Source organism: Mytilus galloprovincialis, chromosome 3, assembly GCF_965363235.1.
Source record: "Mytilus galloprovincialis chromosome 3, xbMytGall1.hap1.1, whole genome shotgun sequence".
NCBI lineage: Eukaryota > Metazoa > Mollusca > Bivalvia > Mytilida > Mytilidae > Mytilus > Mytilus galloprovincialis.
Window position 1 is genome coordinate 37,978,516 of NC_134840.1, and position 13,556 is coordinate 37,992,071.

Consider the following 13,556-nt stretch of genomic DNA (forward strand, 5'->3'; position numbering starts at 1 on the left):
TTCTGTTTCAATAAACGTTCCAATGACTTCAGATTTTGTTATGAAAAGTCAAAAGAGATTCCGATATATTAACCGCGCCATCTTGGATGCTGAAAGAAGCGTGTGGAAGTCCAATAATCATTCAAAATGGTAATTTTGCATTGAAGAAAAAATGCTAAAACAATTTCCCGAAGTTGCTTAAGTCCAACATTGATATAATTTTACAAATTTAACTTACTTTGTGATAACGAAAGTGTTTGGCACCAGAGTACACTACAACTCTGTTGACTTGACTTGTGAAGTCTTGAATTTTGTTTTGGTACAGACACTTGGGTATAAAAGTGGTGGGGTGGCCCATTTTTACAGTGCTCCAAACATCTTATTTTATAAAAGAGATGAATTTTTCATTGATTGTTGACAGACGATATAATACACAAAAGAAGATGTACATATCATGCCCGACAATAAATAAAATTATCAATGTTATTTTAACTGATCGGGCGGAATTTATGTTTTAATTTGCATAAGGACAGTCTATTTGAAGATGTGTGTGATAAGGATGATTGCTAATCACCTATCGGTGTCATCATGCAAATGAATTTACAAAACAATGATTGCACACTTTATTGATGAGTTTATCCTAAAACACCTATGTTAAGATGGACTGGTTTATTATGAACGAACTAACTAGACTCCGTCCAGTCAAGTGAAATAACTTGAGTAATACTTACGTGGAATGATTGCCAATGGCAATGATACAACTCTCCCAGTAAAGGGACTAACTTGAATAAGTTATTAGAGAAAAATAACAAACATGTTGTTATTTTGGGCTTGAATATCAAAATACTGTAATAACATATGTATGTTACATGTTTCAAAGGGACAATATACAAACTTTATTTTGTAAGATTTTCACAATTTCTATTGATATTACAATTTTCTTTATGTATACTTAACATTGTAAAAATATAGCAGTTCATAGTTTACCAATCGTGCATAGTACACCTATGTTATTACAGAAAATATACTCCTGGAATAACCAAAGGGTGTTATTACAGCTTCGCTACATCTCTTTAAAGCCTTTACTCAGAGATATATCACAATGTATTTCAATTCATTGTAAGAAATGATGATCAGAACTTGTAATGAGACACTGCACAAGATTCCAAGTAATTCCCAAGGGTCTCATTTACCCTCATATAATTAATTACATGCCTGTAATAACTAAGCCTTGCTATTACAGCTTAATTTTCCCTTAAAGGCCTTGTCTCATTGATTTACTATGGTTGATCAAAATTGTATTAATGGAATTAGAAAATTAGTTATCAAGGTAATATATTAAGCTACTGCGCAAAGTTTCAAGTATTCCCAAGTGCCCTCAAAAGATAAAATATTTATGATATATTTAACTGATAACAAACATATTACTACAGATTAAGAAAAAAAGAGTAAACAACTCATGAAAGTGTCTGTAATAACACATGCATGTTATTTTTCTCTAATCTTATTTAAGTTAGACCCTTGACTGTCTCCACAAGAGACCAAATGACAGAAATTAACAACAATAGGTCACTGTGGCCTTCAACAATGAGCAAAGCCCAAACTGCATAGTCAGATATGAAAGGCTCCAAAGTAACAAATGTATAACAATTAAAACCAGAAAATTAACGGCCTTATTTACATGTATGTACAAAAAATGAAAGAAAAACAAATATATATATATATATATATGTAACAAATCTTTCTTTCTTTGCTTTGTAAATTCCTCGTCCAGTGTCACAATGTTAAAAAATATAGACCTTATATTTATATTAAACATTAATATAAAAGAAAAGGTGGTAAAGGGATATATTTACAGCAGGCAATTATTTATCTTATTAGTATACATGTACTTAAAAAGACATTCGTTATCAGAGTTCGCGAAATCTTTTTTTCCTTGGTGGTCTTTGAAGAAAATCTGCAGGTCCTCACTATTAATTCTATTGATAAATACTAAAATTGTGTCAGTTCTATTAAAAATTTTGGTGGTGAAATCATGAGGACTGACACTTTTCGCGAACTCTATGTAAACAAATCAACAAACGACAATTGCAACCACTGAATTACAAGCTCCTGACTTGAGACAGGCACATACATACAGAAAGTGGCTGGTTAAATATGTTAGCGGGATCCCAGCCCTCCCCTAACCTGGGACAGTGGTGTATCAGTACAACACAAGAAAGAACTGTAAAAATCAGTTGAAAAAGGCTTAACTCATCAGATGGACACAAATAGAAATATATATAACAAAGACACAAAGTGGATGTGGCCAGGTACTTGTTTATCCCAACATTAAAAAGACAATGAATACTGAACTGAGAATACTCAGTTAAAAACAGCTAGTTCAAAGCCAATAACAACTAATAGAAAAAATTATGCATCTAAGACTAAATTATCAATCAGTACACATCCAACATCCAATGGATTTAATGTAAAACAGTCATAAACAGTCAGAGAAAAACTTGACCTTGTGCAATGCTAAGATACAGGTATCAACAGATTGTTGATCCATGAATGTGTATATGAATATAAAAATAATATTTAGGTTGCTTTTAATTTGCTGTTAACTAAATCAATATTAATACCAATAAAAACAATATTCAATGATCTTATTACGGTGTTGAATTGTTAACCTGTTAGAATTATTTAAAGGAGCGATAAGTTTACCAGGATTGTTTCTAAACTTCTGGGCACAGTATACAACATTTCCGTAAAAATAAGGATGTGCTGTCCCGTTTGAAATAAGTTTTCTACTTTTAAACTTCAAAACCAAATCTTTATATCTATCACGTCATAATAGACACAGGCATAATGTTAGGTTTTAATGCTTTGCCTAACAGTTATCTAGGAAAGTGTCCTGTCACAAGGATTTCTAACAAGCATCACACCTTCAGCCCTGCGAAAAAACTTATACCTTGCACAGACATTAACTATAAGATGTTGATGTCCACACCTTGTAGTTGCTATTTGTCAAGACCTAACCTAGTCTCAATGGAATAAGCTTACACAACACCACCAGAACCATCAGTTTTCTCCACAGGAACCTTGGCTGATGCAATCCATCAGTCTATTGAACACTGATCAGACCATTGATAGAGTACACAGTCAAATTGTGAGACCTTGAACAGGTAAAGCACAAATTGTTTCACAGGACTTTATGTATTTGACCAATTTTAGTGGGATACTCTACATCAAAATGAAGGGGTTTCAAGTTTAGTGAACTTCTTGGTGACATTAGTAGCATTTATGTTTACTATGGAACTGTCCTTATTATATAATTAACTTGAAATAATTTTAATAATTCCAGTCACACACTATCTTATTGGTACAACCGAACAGTCGTCCAGACACAAGAACATACTCGGATTATGAATCATTGAATGAATGTCTAGAAGGTAGGGAGTTTTGTCTAATAGATTACATGTATGTACAAATCAATATTTTAAAAGCACACATATAAATGAGAGCAAGATACATCTCAGAAATAAAATTTTGTTATACATGTTAAAAATCTATATTAAAAAATGTTAATTGTTTTCTAAAAATCAGACATGTGAAGAGGATTAGGAAAAAAGTCTATATAACTGTTTGTTGCAATATCATAAAAAAGGGAAACACTATGTGGCCCACATTTCAAGCTAAAGGGCCATAAAAATACAACTTCCATATGCAGGGATGTCTTTTAAAGGTAGCAGCTACATGTTATTAACCACAAATAACCAGAAGATTCAGAAAAACAAAATACTGTCAATGAGTTCAATAAGTTTTCCCTTAATTTCTGACAGAAGCAAGAGCTAAAGAGGAGAATAATCATGTAATTTTGATGAAAAAGAAACAAAGAATAAAATCTCATTCTATTTCAAATCTAGTGTAACTGTTCATTTAGATTTATGGCATGTACAGATGTACGGATGGATATTGAATAAAGTTTTTAAAAAAAATGAATATCTTAGAACCCTACACAAATCAAAGATTTATTATACTTGATGTCAAGTCTGAAAACATTGTCTAAATTTTTTTATTTTATCAGGTATCTGTAAAATTTATGAAGAGCATCTAAAGAGACAGAATCCAGATTGCCCATCCATTACATATGATATCAGTCAGCTGTTCGATTTCATTGACCAACTTACAGATCTTAGCTGTTTAGTGTAAGTGTTCAAATCTTACATATGCATACAGAGGTCATAGGTTAGAATAAAACATGTGCATGTACAATCTAAGGAGCTTGAAAGCTGACAAGTAAGAGTGAAATTGTGTGTTGCTGTAAATTGGACTAAATTATTGTTAAGTTGGATGATTTTGTAAATGTTTTATTTTTGGGATACGATTGCTTTCAAGCAATCTGTAGACTTTTACCGTTGACTCAGGGCTGCATTCCCTCACGTCAACCGTTTTATTCTAAACATTCAGCAACATCTCAGATTCTTATGATTATCTTGCTTTAAAAGGTAAAAACAAGCAAAAGGATTGAACATAAACAACTTTCCTGTAATGTTCTTCTCATAATCTTCATGTTTGATATTTCCCTTGACATATATGCATGTTTTTAACAACACGGAAAATCAGAATTAAACAGTATTTATATTTAGTGTTGTTTGTATAAATTTAGAAACACGTCAGAGGGAATTCCCCAGTTTTGATAAATGCGAGAGTTCTCTGAATTCCGATAATTCTATTTCTGTCATATATATAAGAACTGAAGTGGAGTTTTTCCATATTTTACCGTTATGAAACTGATATTTGATACTGTTCATAAAGAAATGGAGAACCATTCATCATATCATTTAATAAATGTTCTTGTTCCAAATCGAAAGTCACGAGTTTGTTTATGTATTAATGCGCATGCATATAGTTTTCTTGATTTCAAGGGGTATCAGATTGAGTGGTTGCTCTGGATTCCCCGCTTCATTGATTAATTTGAAACTCATGGGATTCTTTCTATGTCTGTCTGCTATTGAGGGTTATTGTTGTTGCATAATTTTAAATCATATGCATCATTTAAATTAAAATAAATGTAGTGTTTACCTATAACACCCCTTCAACCGAAATGGAGTCTTCCATATTATCGTTTCGAGTTGTCTCCCTTCCGAAAGTGTTATCCATCAAAATCGAATACAATAGGACTCGTCAAGAAAAATTAACTCGTAAGATGTCGATAAACGTCGTATTATATTAAAAACGATCTCAATTTAAACAGAGGAATGTGTATGGACATGAGTCATGCCTACGGACCCAAAGGAAATTAATATTTAAAGAGTTAGAAATGGGGTTCCTCCTAGAATTAACGGTGATAAGATACGAAGTGAAATACCTTCTCTCACTCTCAGTGACTGCTGTGGAAAGTAAACTTGGAATTGATAGTACAAAAATAAAACACAAAATAAGTACATTGCTCATACACTTGTATCCGGGATTGGCTATTTTTAAAATTGAGTGACTATTCAGATTATTACATTTTGCATGGGCAGTTGAATTAGTTTTGAAAATAATACTATCCAGCTGTACCAGGGCTGCCAAAAAATGCGTGAGATTTACACATGTTAATGAGGGTCTGGATGGGGGGGGGGGGGGGGTTCTGTTATTCTGTAAACATTTAATTTTCACCCCTTTTTTCTCTAATCATTATAAAATTGACCCTTTTTTTCTCTAATCTTCAAAAAATTAGCCCCTTTTTCTCTAATCTTCATTTATTTTGGCCCGTTATTCTTTCATCTTCATTTTTAAGGGCATTATTTTTTAATAATTTAACCCCATCCAAACCCTCATTCATGCTTTTTTGCGACAGTATCCTTGGATCATTTTTTTCCCTCTTTGATCTTTTCAATTTTGGCCAAATCTCAGGCATTTGCTTAATGAAAAGTTGGCAGAACTGCTATACATGTGTCAATGAAAACTATGGCAATCATATCCCTCAGAGCATTCTGCTCTTTGATTACCTTATTTCTGATCAAGATAGAATGGCAAAATATACCCTAATGTTCATTGTAAACCTGGTAAATAGGATTAGAATTGGGTGCAAAAAAGATATGAAAAATTATCCTCCAAAGAACTCAGTCATGTTAGTGCCAAAAGGAAGCAATGCTTCAAACAATCAATTCACTTAAAAAGAGAGGGATCTAATTTATAACCAAGTATGTGTTTTGCACTCTTTTTCACATATTAAAAAAATAAAGTAGCAGTTTGCAGTAGTAGAATGCATATAAATTAAATGATTAAAGAGCAAAAAATGCATGTAAGAAGTTGGCAGCTTTGTATATGATGCTATATTGACTGGAACAGATGCTGTATTAATGGGATGTGACACTTTAAATTTTCCAAAAATATATGCTTATTAAATATGTTTTGGACAAAATGCTTAAATTTCTAGAAACAAAATTACCTGTTTACCAGATGCTATATGAAATTTGTGAAAACAGTGTTATCACTATTTTCTCAAATTTCTTTTTCTCTTTCTGTATGAAAATTTTCTGTTTCAAGCTCCAGTGATATGATTTTTTGTCAGTTGGTAAAGAGATTATAAAATGTACGTCAAACTCGGAAAAAAGTTCTTAGCCACATCTGATTTTAGGGCTAATGACTGGTTCATGAAATGGTAACAAAGAAACTCCCTCTCTCTCTGAAAAACTCTTTAAAACATTAATTGATTGACTGAATTTCTGATTACCATCTTATTTTGTCATGATTAATGGTTTTCCTGTAGTTTATATTGATATATTGAGCAATATTGAGAATTGCTTTTTTATGAAGTTAAATGTGTATCACTATGTTTCATGTTTGCTGTAAACTAATACATGTATATGGGATAAGAAAAATAATAGGAATATAAATCAGCTGAGAAAAAAATTTAAAACTTGGATCTTCCGTTTAATATATAAATACAGCACAAGAAAAAATAAAAAATCTGGGAAAAAAAATTGCTGCAAAGTTGTATAGAATGCATTTGGAAAGGGATCAAATTGATTAAAGTATCAGTTAAAAAAAGTTGATTTACAATATTTCTACTAGAAAATTTGCTTTTACATCATGTACATGTTTAATTTTAATACACTGTAAAATCTTCTTTCATTTAGAAAATTTAAGTATCTGAGAAACAAATAGATTTACATGGTCCTGACACACCACTATGGAGAGTTACCTGCCACTTGCCACCACCGAGAGAAAACAGTCACTATCTTTCATTGCATATAATCAATATAAAAATGTTACTGGTGCTTTGAAGTTTCTGCTTAGACCACACACCACTATGAGGAGTTACTTTTAACCACACAGAGAAAACAGTGAAAATATACATATAATCAATAAAAAATAATACCGGTACTTTTAGCTAAGATCAAATAGATGGCATAGTGCTTATACAGTGATTGTTAAACCTGAACTAATAAGTTCATGTACCCTCTAGAAAAATGTTTGATGTGAATGTTTTGTTTACAATATTTATATTTACAGTTTTCAGAAGAATACAGGAAGTTACTCCCCTCACAACAAAGAATGGCTAAAAGAGAAAGTCTACATCTTGTTAAGGAAACAAGCATAAAAGTATGCATTCTCAGTTATTTAGATATAAATTACGTTAAAACTTATTATTTATTCTGTGAAAATTTATTGGTAACCCAAAGCGGTTCATTGAAAATGATTTAAAATTTGCATACATAGATGTCATTGGATATGGAAACCTTTGGGTTACTATCCTGTATTACTGCTTGATAGTGCAAACTAAATTTATATTCTATATTTCAGGTTCCAGAAGAACTATGGCAGCTATGTTCCACACAATAAAGATTGGTTAAAAGAGAAAATTTATATAATGTTAAGGAAACAAGCAGGGAAGTGAAGAAGATGATCATCATCATATGTTTCATTGTGTGACTGGGAGGAGAGACTGACTTTGTTATGTTTTTATACATTTTGTTTATGAGAGATTGCATAAAGTGTTTTTTTTTTTATTTTGTTGATATGCACATTGAAAGAAACTTTTCTTACTGAAATGTATTGGAAATGAAGCTTGTATATTAAATGAAATATAGGTATTTTTAATTATTCTATAAAAACTTTTACTGCCTGGTTTTACAGAAATAAGGGAGGGGAGGCAATAAGGACAGGTACAGCATTAAATGGCTGACTTGTATGCCTATATTTTCAACAGATATGTCATGTGTCAGCAATTAAATATCATTTTAGTTTTCTAATTACATGAATAATATTGGGAATCAGTAGGTATTTATGTATACTTCAAAACTTTGTTAGTAGAAATTAATAGGTAATACTCATTGAAATTATCTGATTTAAAAAAAAATGACTTTCCATCGGAAAGGGTATTATCTAGTAATGGTTTATTTTATGTGGGATTCTTTTTGATGTGCATGTAGTTCTTTGTTTTACCTAAAAATATCTTCTTACACAGTGGAAGAAGCATATATACTAGTAAAGATAACTTTGGGACAATTATATCTAGGTTTGGTGGTTATTGTCAAATCTTCATTGTTCAAATCTTTTGTAGAAAACTAGGACTGGTTGTGGCTTATTAATTCTATAATTATATAGAAACTGTACATGTACATCCTTAATGAAGTATGTTATGAAATATAAGATGTTACAAAGAAAAGTTATGATGATATGGTACATTTATCTTGCTTTATAGTCACTGTTTTACATTGCCTTTAAAAAATTCTGTTTTGATCATTATTTTACTTTTATAGTATACTTAGCTACTTCAAATCTTTATATTTAAAGAGAATCAATATTTTTTTTTCTCCAGTATATATTTCTACCAATTTAAAATAGTTAGAACATATTGCTGAACACTAAGTATTGATATACATTATTCCAGTTAATGTACAGCATAATTCTAAAGCTGCAAGGAATTACTAGTATATCCAATGTTGATTGTTTTTGTTTCATAGGATAACTTGCGAATTTGATCATGTGTAAAAAGACAAATTTATCAAAATTTGAGTAATAAATGCTAAAACTAATGCCATTGATGATGTATGCTTGTTTTTCATTCATATCATAGTCATTTCATTTTGTGAATAAAGTAGCGACATAAATTTATTAATTTGAGTTTTGTTTTAATTAAGATAACACACTGATAACTATTATCCACATATTATACTTTGGAGTAATGACATGCTGATATTGGTTACTGACCATTTATACTCATATAATTAATCAAGAATCTCATTTGTCTCAAGAAAATGAGAGATTTCTACTTGCTATCAGAGAACCAAAATGAGAACTTTTTGTGTTTGACAGAGAGCGATTATATATATATATATATATTCACAAAGAGGTCTTTATCTACCTAAGGCAAAGAACCATCTTGTGATCCAAATAGTTTTGGTTTATGTCCCCCGCGTAACACGTTGAGGGGACATGGAAATGACTATCATCCGTCTGGTCTTGTAAGTACTCGCTTGGGTACAAATCTTTCCAGTTATTTATAAAACTTATACTATATAGGTTTATATATATAATCAAATTTTGAATTTATGGCAAATGACATCATTAGCCTTCTTATTGTGACAATTCTTGCCAGATTTTTATAAAAATTATACCATAGGTTTTGTATCAGCAATATCTCACAAGTCCTAAAATGGTGAACAATCAACTTTAAAAAAAGAGTTATGCCACTTTGAAATATTAAATAACGTATATGGAAAATGGCTTCGTTGTTAATAACTGCAATATCTTGTACAAGTTCTATATTGGTGGATGATCTACTTTTTTTTAAAAAAGAGTTTTGCTCCTTGGAAATATACAATAAGTGCAAAATGCAGGGGACATTGGAACTCTGTTCCTTTTATTTTTTTAACTTTGCAAATATTGACAATAAAAAAATTTATGAAGATGCTTTTTGTGCAGTCATTAAACTGGTCAGGTATAAGGATGATGGAGACCTCCCAAAGCTGAGAAAGGGTCAACATTTGGAACAACTAATAACTTATGATTGGGGGTATATGTTTCTGAAAAAGTAACCCAACAACACAATTAAATTGGAAAATACCTGTAGAGATCAACATTCATTCTCAAATAGTTATAATACCTACACCAGGTTCTATGAAGAACAGAAATGAATGTACAAGCAAAGATGACTACTTCTTGTATACACTGTACAACTTTTTTTATACACAAAACATATTTGACTTAATTTATTAATCTATTAATTGCTTAATAGAATAATTGAAAATCAGACCATAACAAAAAAAAAAACATTGACCAATGAAACATGATAAGGTCATGATAATACATGTACCAGACAAAAATGTATATATTTTACTATCTTTCCATACACCAAATATAGTTCATGAAAAACAGACCAACAGCACAAAATCTTAACATTGACCAACAAAACACGAAAATGAGGTCAAGGGTAGATGAAACCTGCCAGACTGACATATACCCTTGACAGGGCTGCCAAGTCTCACCCATGTTCATGCTTTTTTGGCGGCATTGTCCTGTGATCTATTGTTTTTTCTCTTTGATCTTTTTCAATTTTGGCCAAATCTCACGCATTTGCTTCATGAAAAGTTGGCACAACTGCCTTAATGGCCATTACAGTCTTTCTAACACCACATATAGTTCACCTTCTGCTTAAAGAATTTGAGAAACAGACTAAATCGCATAAGTTTAATCTTGATCACTGATCCATGAAAGGTTGAAGTCAGATGAACCCTGTCTTACGGACATGTACTCATTCTCGCTGCATTAAAGACCTGTTGGTGACCTTATGTTGTTGTCTGTTCTATGGTTGGGTTGTTGTCTCTTTGATACAATCCCCATTTCCATTCTCAATTTTATTATCACTGAACTAGTATACATATTTGTTTAGGGGACAGCTGAAGGAAAACTCCAGGTGCAGGAGTTTCTTGCTGCATTGAAGACCCACTGGTGGCTTGGCTGTTGTCTACCCTATGGTCGGGCTGTTGTCTCTTTGACACATTCCCCATTTCCATTCTCAATTTTATATACCAAATATGGTTGTCCTATTACTTATAGTAAGTGAAAAATTATTTTTTAAGCCCTTGAGCCATGACAAATGAGGAACTTTGGATATATGACAGATGGAAACTTGTAACATATTAAAGGTATCTACATACAAAATATGAAGCATCCAAGTCTTTTACCTTCTAAAATATAAAGACAAAAAAAAACTAACAATGTAACAGCTTTTGAATTTTGAAATTATATATAAACGAGCTCAACATATTTAATTTTCAGATGCTGAAATCAATCCATCTCCAGATTAGATGTCAAATGAGGAAATTTCATTTAGAATGTGTTCTTGGAACAGATAAAAAATAATTACTTGCAAACCAAAACTTATATTGCCTTGTCCTTTTTCACTGTCATATATTGGTATCAAGTCCTTGGAGCGTCCATGTTGTGCGAAGACACTTTGGTCCCGACAGTTTGGGAATTAGGGGCCAAAAAGGGCCCAAATAAGCATTTTCTTGGTTTATGCACTATAACTTTAGTTTAAGTTAATAGAAATCTATGAAATTTTGACACAAGGTTTATGACCACTAAAGTAAGGTTGAGATTGATTTTGGGATTTTTGGTCCCAACAGTTTAGGAATTAGGGGCCAAAAAAGGGCCCAAATAAACATTATTCTTGGTTTTCGCACTATAACTTTAGTATAAGTAAATAGAAATCAATGAAATTTAAACACAAGGTTTATGAACACAAAAGGAAGGTTGGGATTGATTTTGGGAGTTTAGGTCCCAACAGTTTAGGAATTAGGGGCCCAAATAAGCATTTTCTTGGTTTTCGCACCATAACTTTAGTATAAGTAAATAGAAATCTATGAAATTTAAAAACAAGGTTTATGCCCATAAAAGGAAGGTTGGGATTGATTTTGGGAGTTTTGGTTCCAACAGTTCAGGAAAAAGGGGCCCAAAGGGTCCAAAATTAAACTTTGTTTGAATTCATCAAAAATTGAATAATTGGGGTTCTTTGATATGCCGAATCTAACTGTATGTAGATTCTTAATTTTTGGTCCCATTTTCAAATTGGTCCAAAGGGTCCAAAATTAAACTAAGTTTGATTTTTTAACAAAAATTGAATTCTTGGGGTTTTTTGATATGCTGAATCTAAACATGTACTTGGATTTTTTATTATGGGCCCAGTTTTCAAGTTGGTCCAAAATTAAACTTTGTTTGATTTTAACAAAAATTGAATCCTTGGGTTTTTTTTGATATGCTGAATCTAAACATGTACTTGGATTTTCTATTATGGGCCCAGTTTTCAAGTTGGTCCAAAATTAAACTTTGTTTGATTTCAACAAAAATTGAATCCTTGGGGTTCTTTGATATGCTGAATCTAAACCTGTATTTATATTTTTGATTATAGGCCCAGTTTTCAAGTAAGTCCACATTGCAGTCCAAAATTAAACTTTGTTTGATTTCAACAAAAATTGTATATATGGGGTTCTTTGATGTATGCTTAATCTAACCATGTATATAGATTTTTGATGTTTGGGCCCAGTTATCAGATTGGTTCACATTGAGGTCTAAAGGGTCCAAAATTGAACTGTATTTGATTTCATAAAAAATTGAATTCTTGGGGTTCTTTGATATGCTGAATCTAACCATGTATTTAGATTTTGGATATTGGACCATAATAGGTAATGTCCAATTTAAAATTTAAAGTTTTTAAGTTTAAGTTCTTAGACCACATTCATTATGTGTCAGAAACCTGTGTTGTGTCAACTATTTAATCACAATCCAAATTCAGAGCTGTATCAAGCTTGAATGTTGTGTCCATACTTGCCCCAATGTTCAGGATTCGAACTCTGCGGTCGTATAAAGCTGCACCCTGCGGAGCATCTGGTTTAAATTGGTTTATGTTGAGGTTCAAAGGGTCCAAAATAAAACTTTGTTTGAATTCATCAAAAAATTAAATATTGGGGTTCTTTGATGGAGATCATCTATTTGCAAGGCACATGCAGGATAAAAAAATGTATGCTATAGAGGGGAACATGACGAAAATTTAAGAATGTGTAGTCTCTTGAAACTCCCAAGTTGTAAAACCAATTTTGCTGATATTTAATGAAGACTTAACAAAAAAAAAAAAACACCTCTTGTTTAAAGAATCACCTTTTTCATATTACTGCTTCTATGAAACCAAATGAAGTTTAACTATTACTCACTTGTGAAGTGTGGACCAACATGATTTTTCTTTTGATGAGAGGCTGTTATAGTACCTAAGATATCTGGTTGTAGATCTCATTACATGTGATAAAACATTAAACCTAATAAAAGTCAATTACAGTAAGGTGGCAGAGGTGTCACAACCTGACTCATATTAGAAATCGTTAAATAAATAGGACATGGTTAAGACATAACACACGTTTGTTGTGAGTACTTAAACAGTGATTCCTATACATGCTAGTCAGGAGCCTCTGGCCTTTGTTAGTCTTGTATGATTTTTAATTTTAGTTTCTTGTGTATAATTCAGAGTTTAGTATGACGTCCATTATCACTGTACTAGTATACATATTTTTTAAGGGGCCAGCTGAAGGACGCCTATGGGTGCG

The 13,556-nt window shown here is 31.7% G+C and overlaps 1 protein-coding gene across 2 annotated transcripts; it reads left to right on the forward strand.

Annotated features, from left to right (window-relative positions):
• Positions 1-14: 14 nt before the first annotated feature.
• LOC143067877 (enhancer of rudimentary homolog) lies at positions 15-9,072 on the forward strand. 2 transcript variants are annotated; one of them, XM_076241476.1, is made up of 5 exons: positions 16-129; positions 3,326-3,413; positions 4,049-4,169; positions 7,468-7,557; positions 7,759-9,072. In XM_076241476.1, the coding sequence occupies exons 1-4, from the start codon at positions 127-129 to the stop codon at positions 7,553-7,555; spliced, it is 300 nt and encodes a 99-aa protein (XP_076097591.1). In that variant the 5' UTR covers positions 16-126; the 3' UTR covers positions 7,556-7,557; positions 7,759-9,072. The 2 variants fall into 2 exon arrangements, with proteins under 2 accessions (XP_076097590.1, XP_076097591.1); XM_076241475.1 differs by lacking the exon at positions 7,468-7,557 and having other exon boundaries at positions 15-129.
• The last annotated feature ends 4,484 nt before the right edge of the window (positions 9,073-13,556 follow it).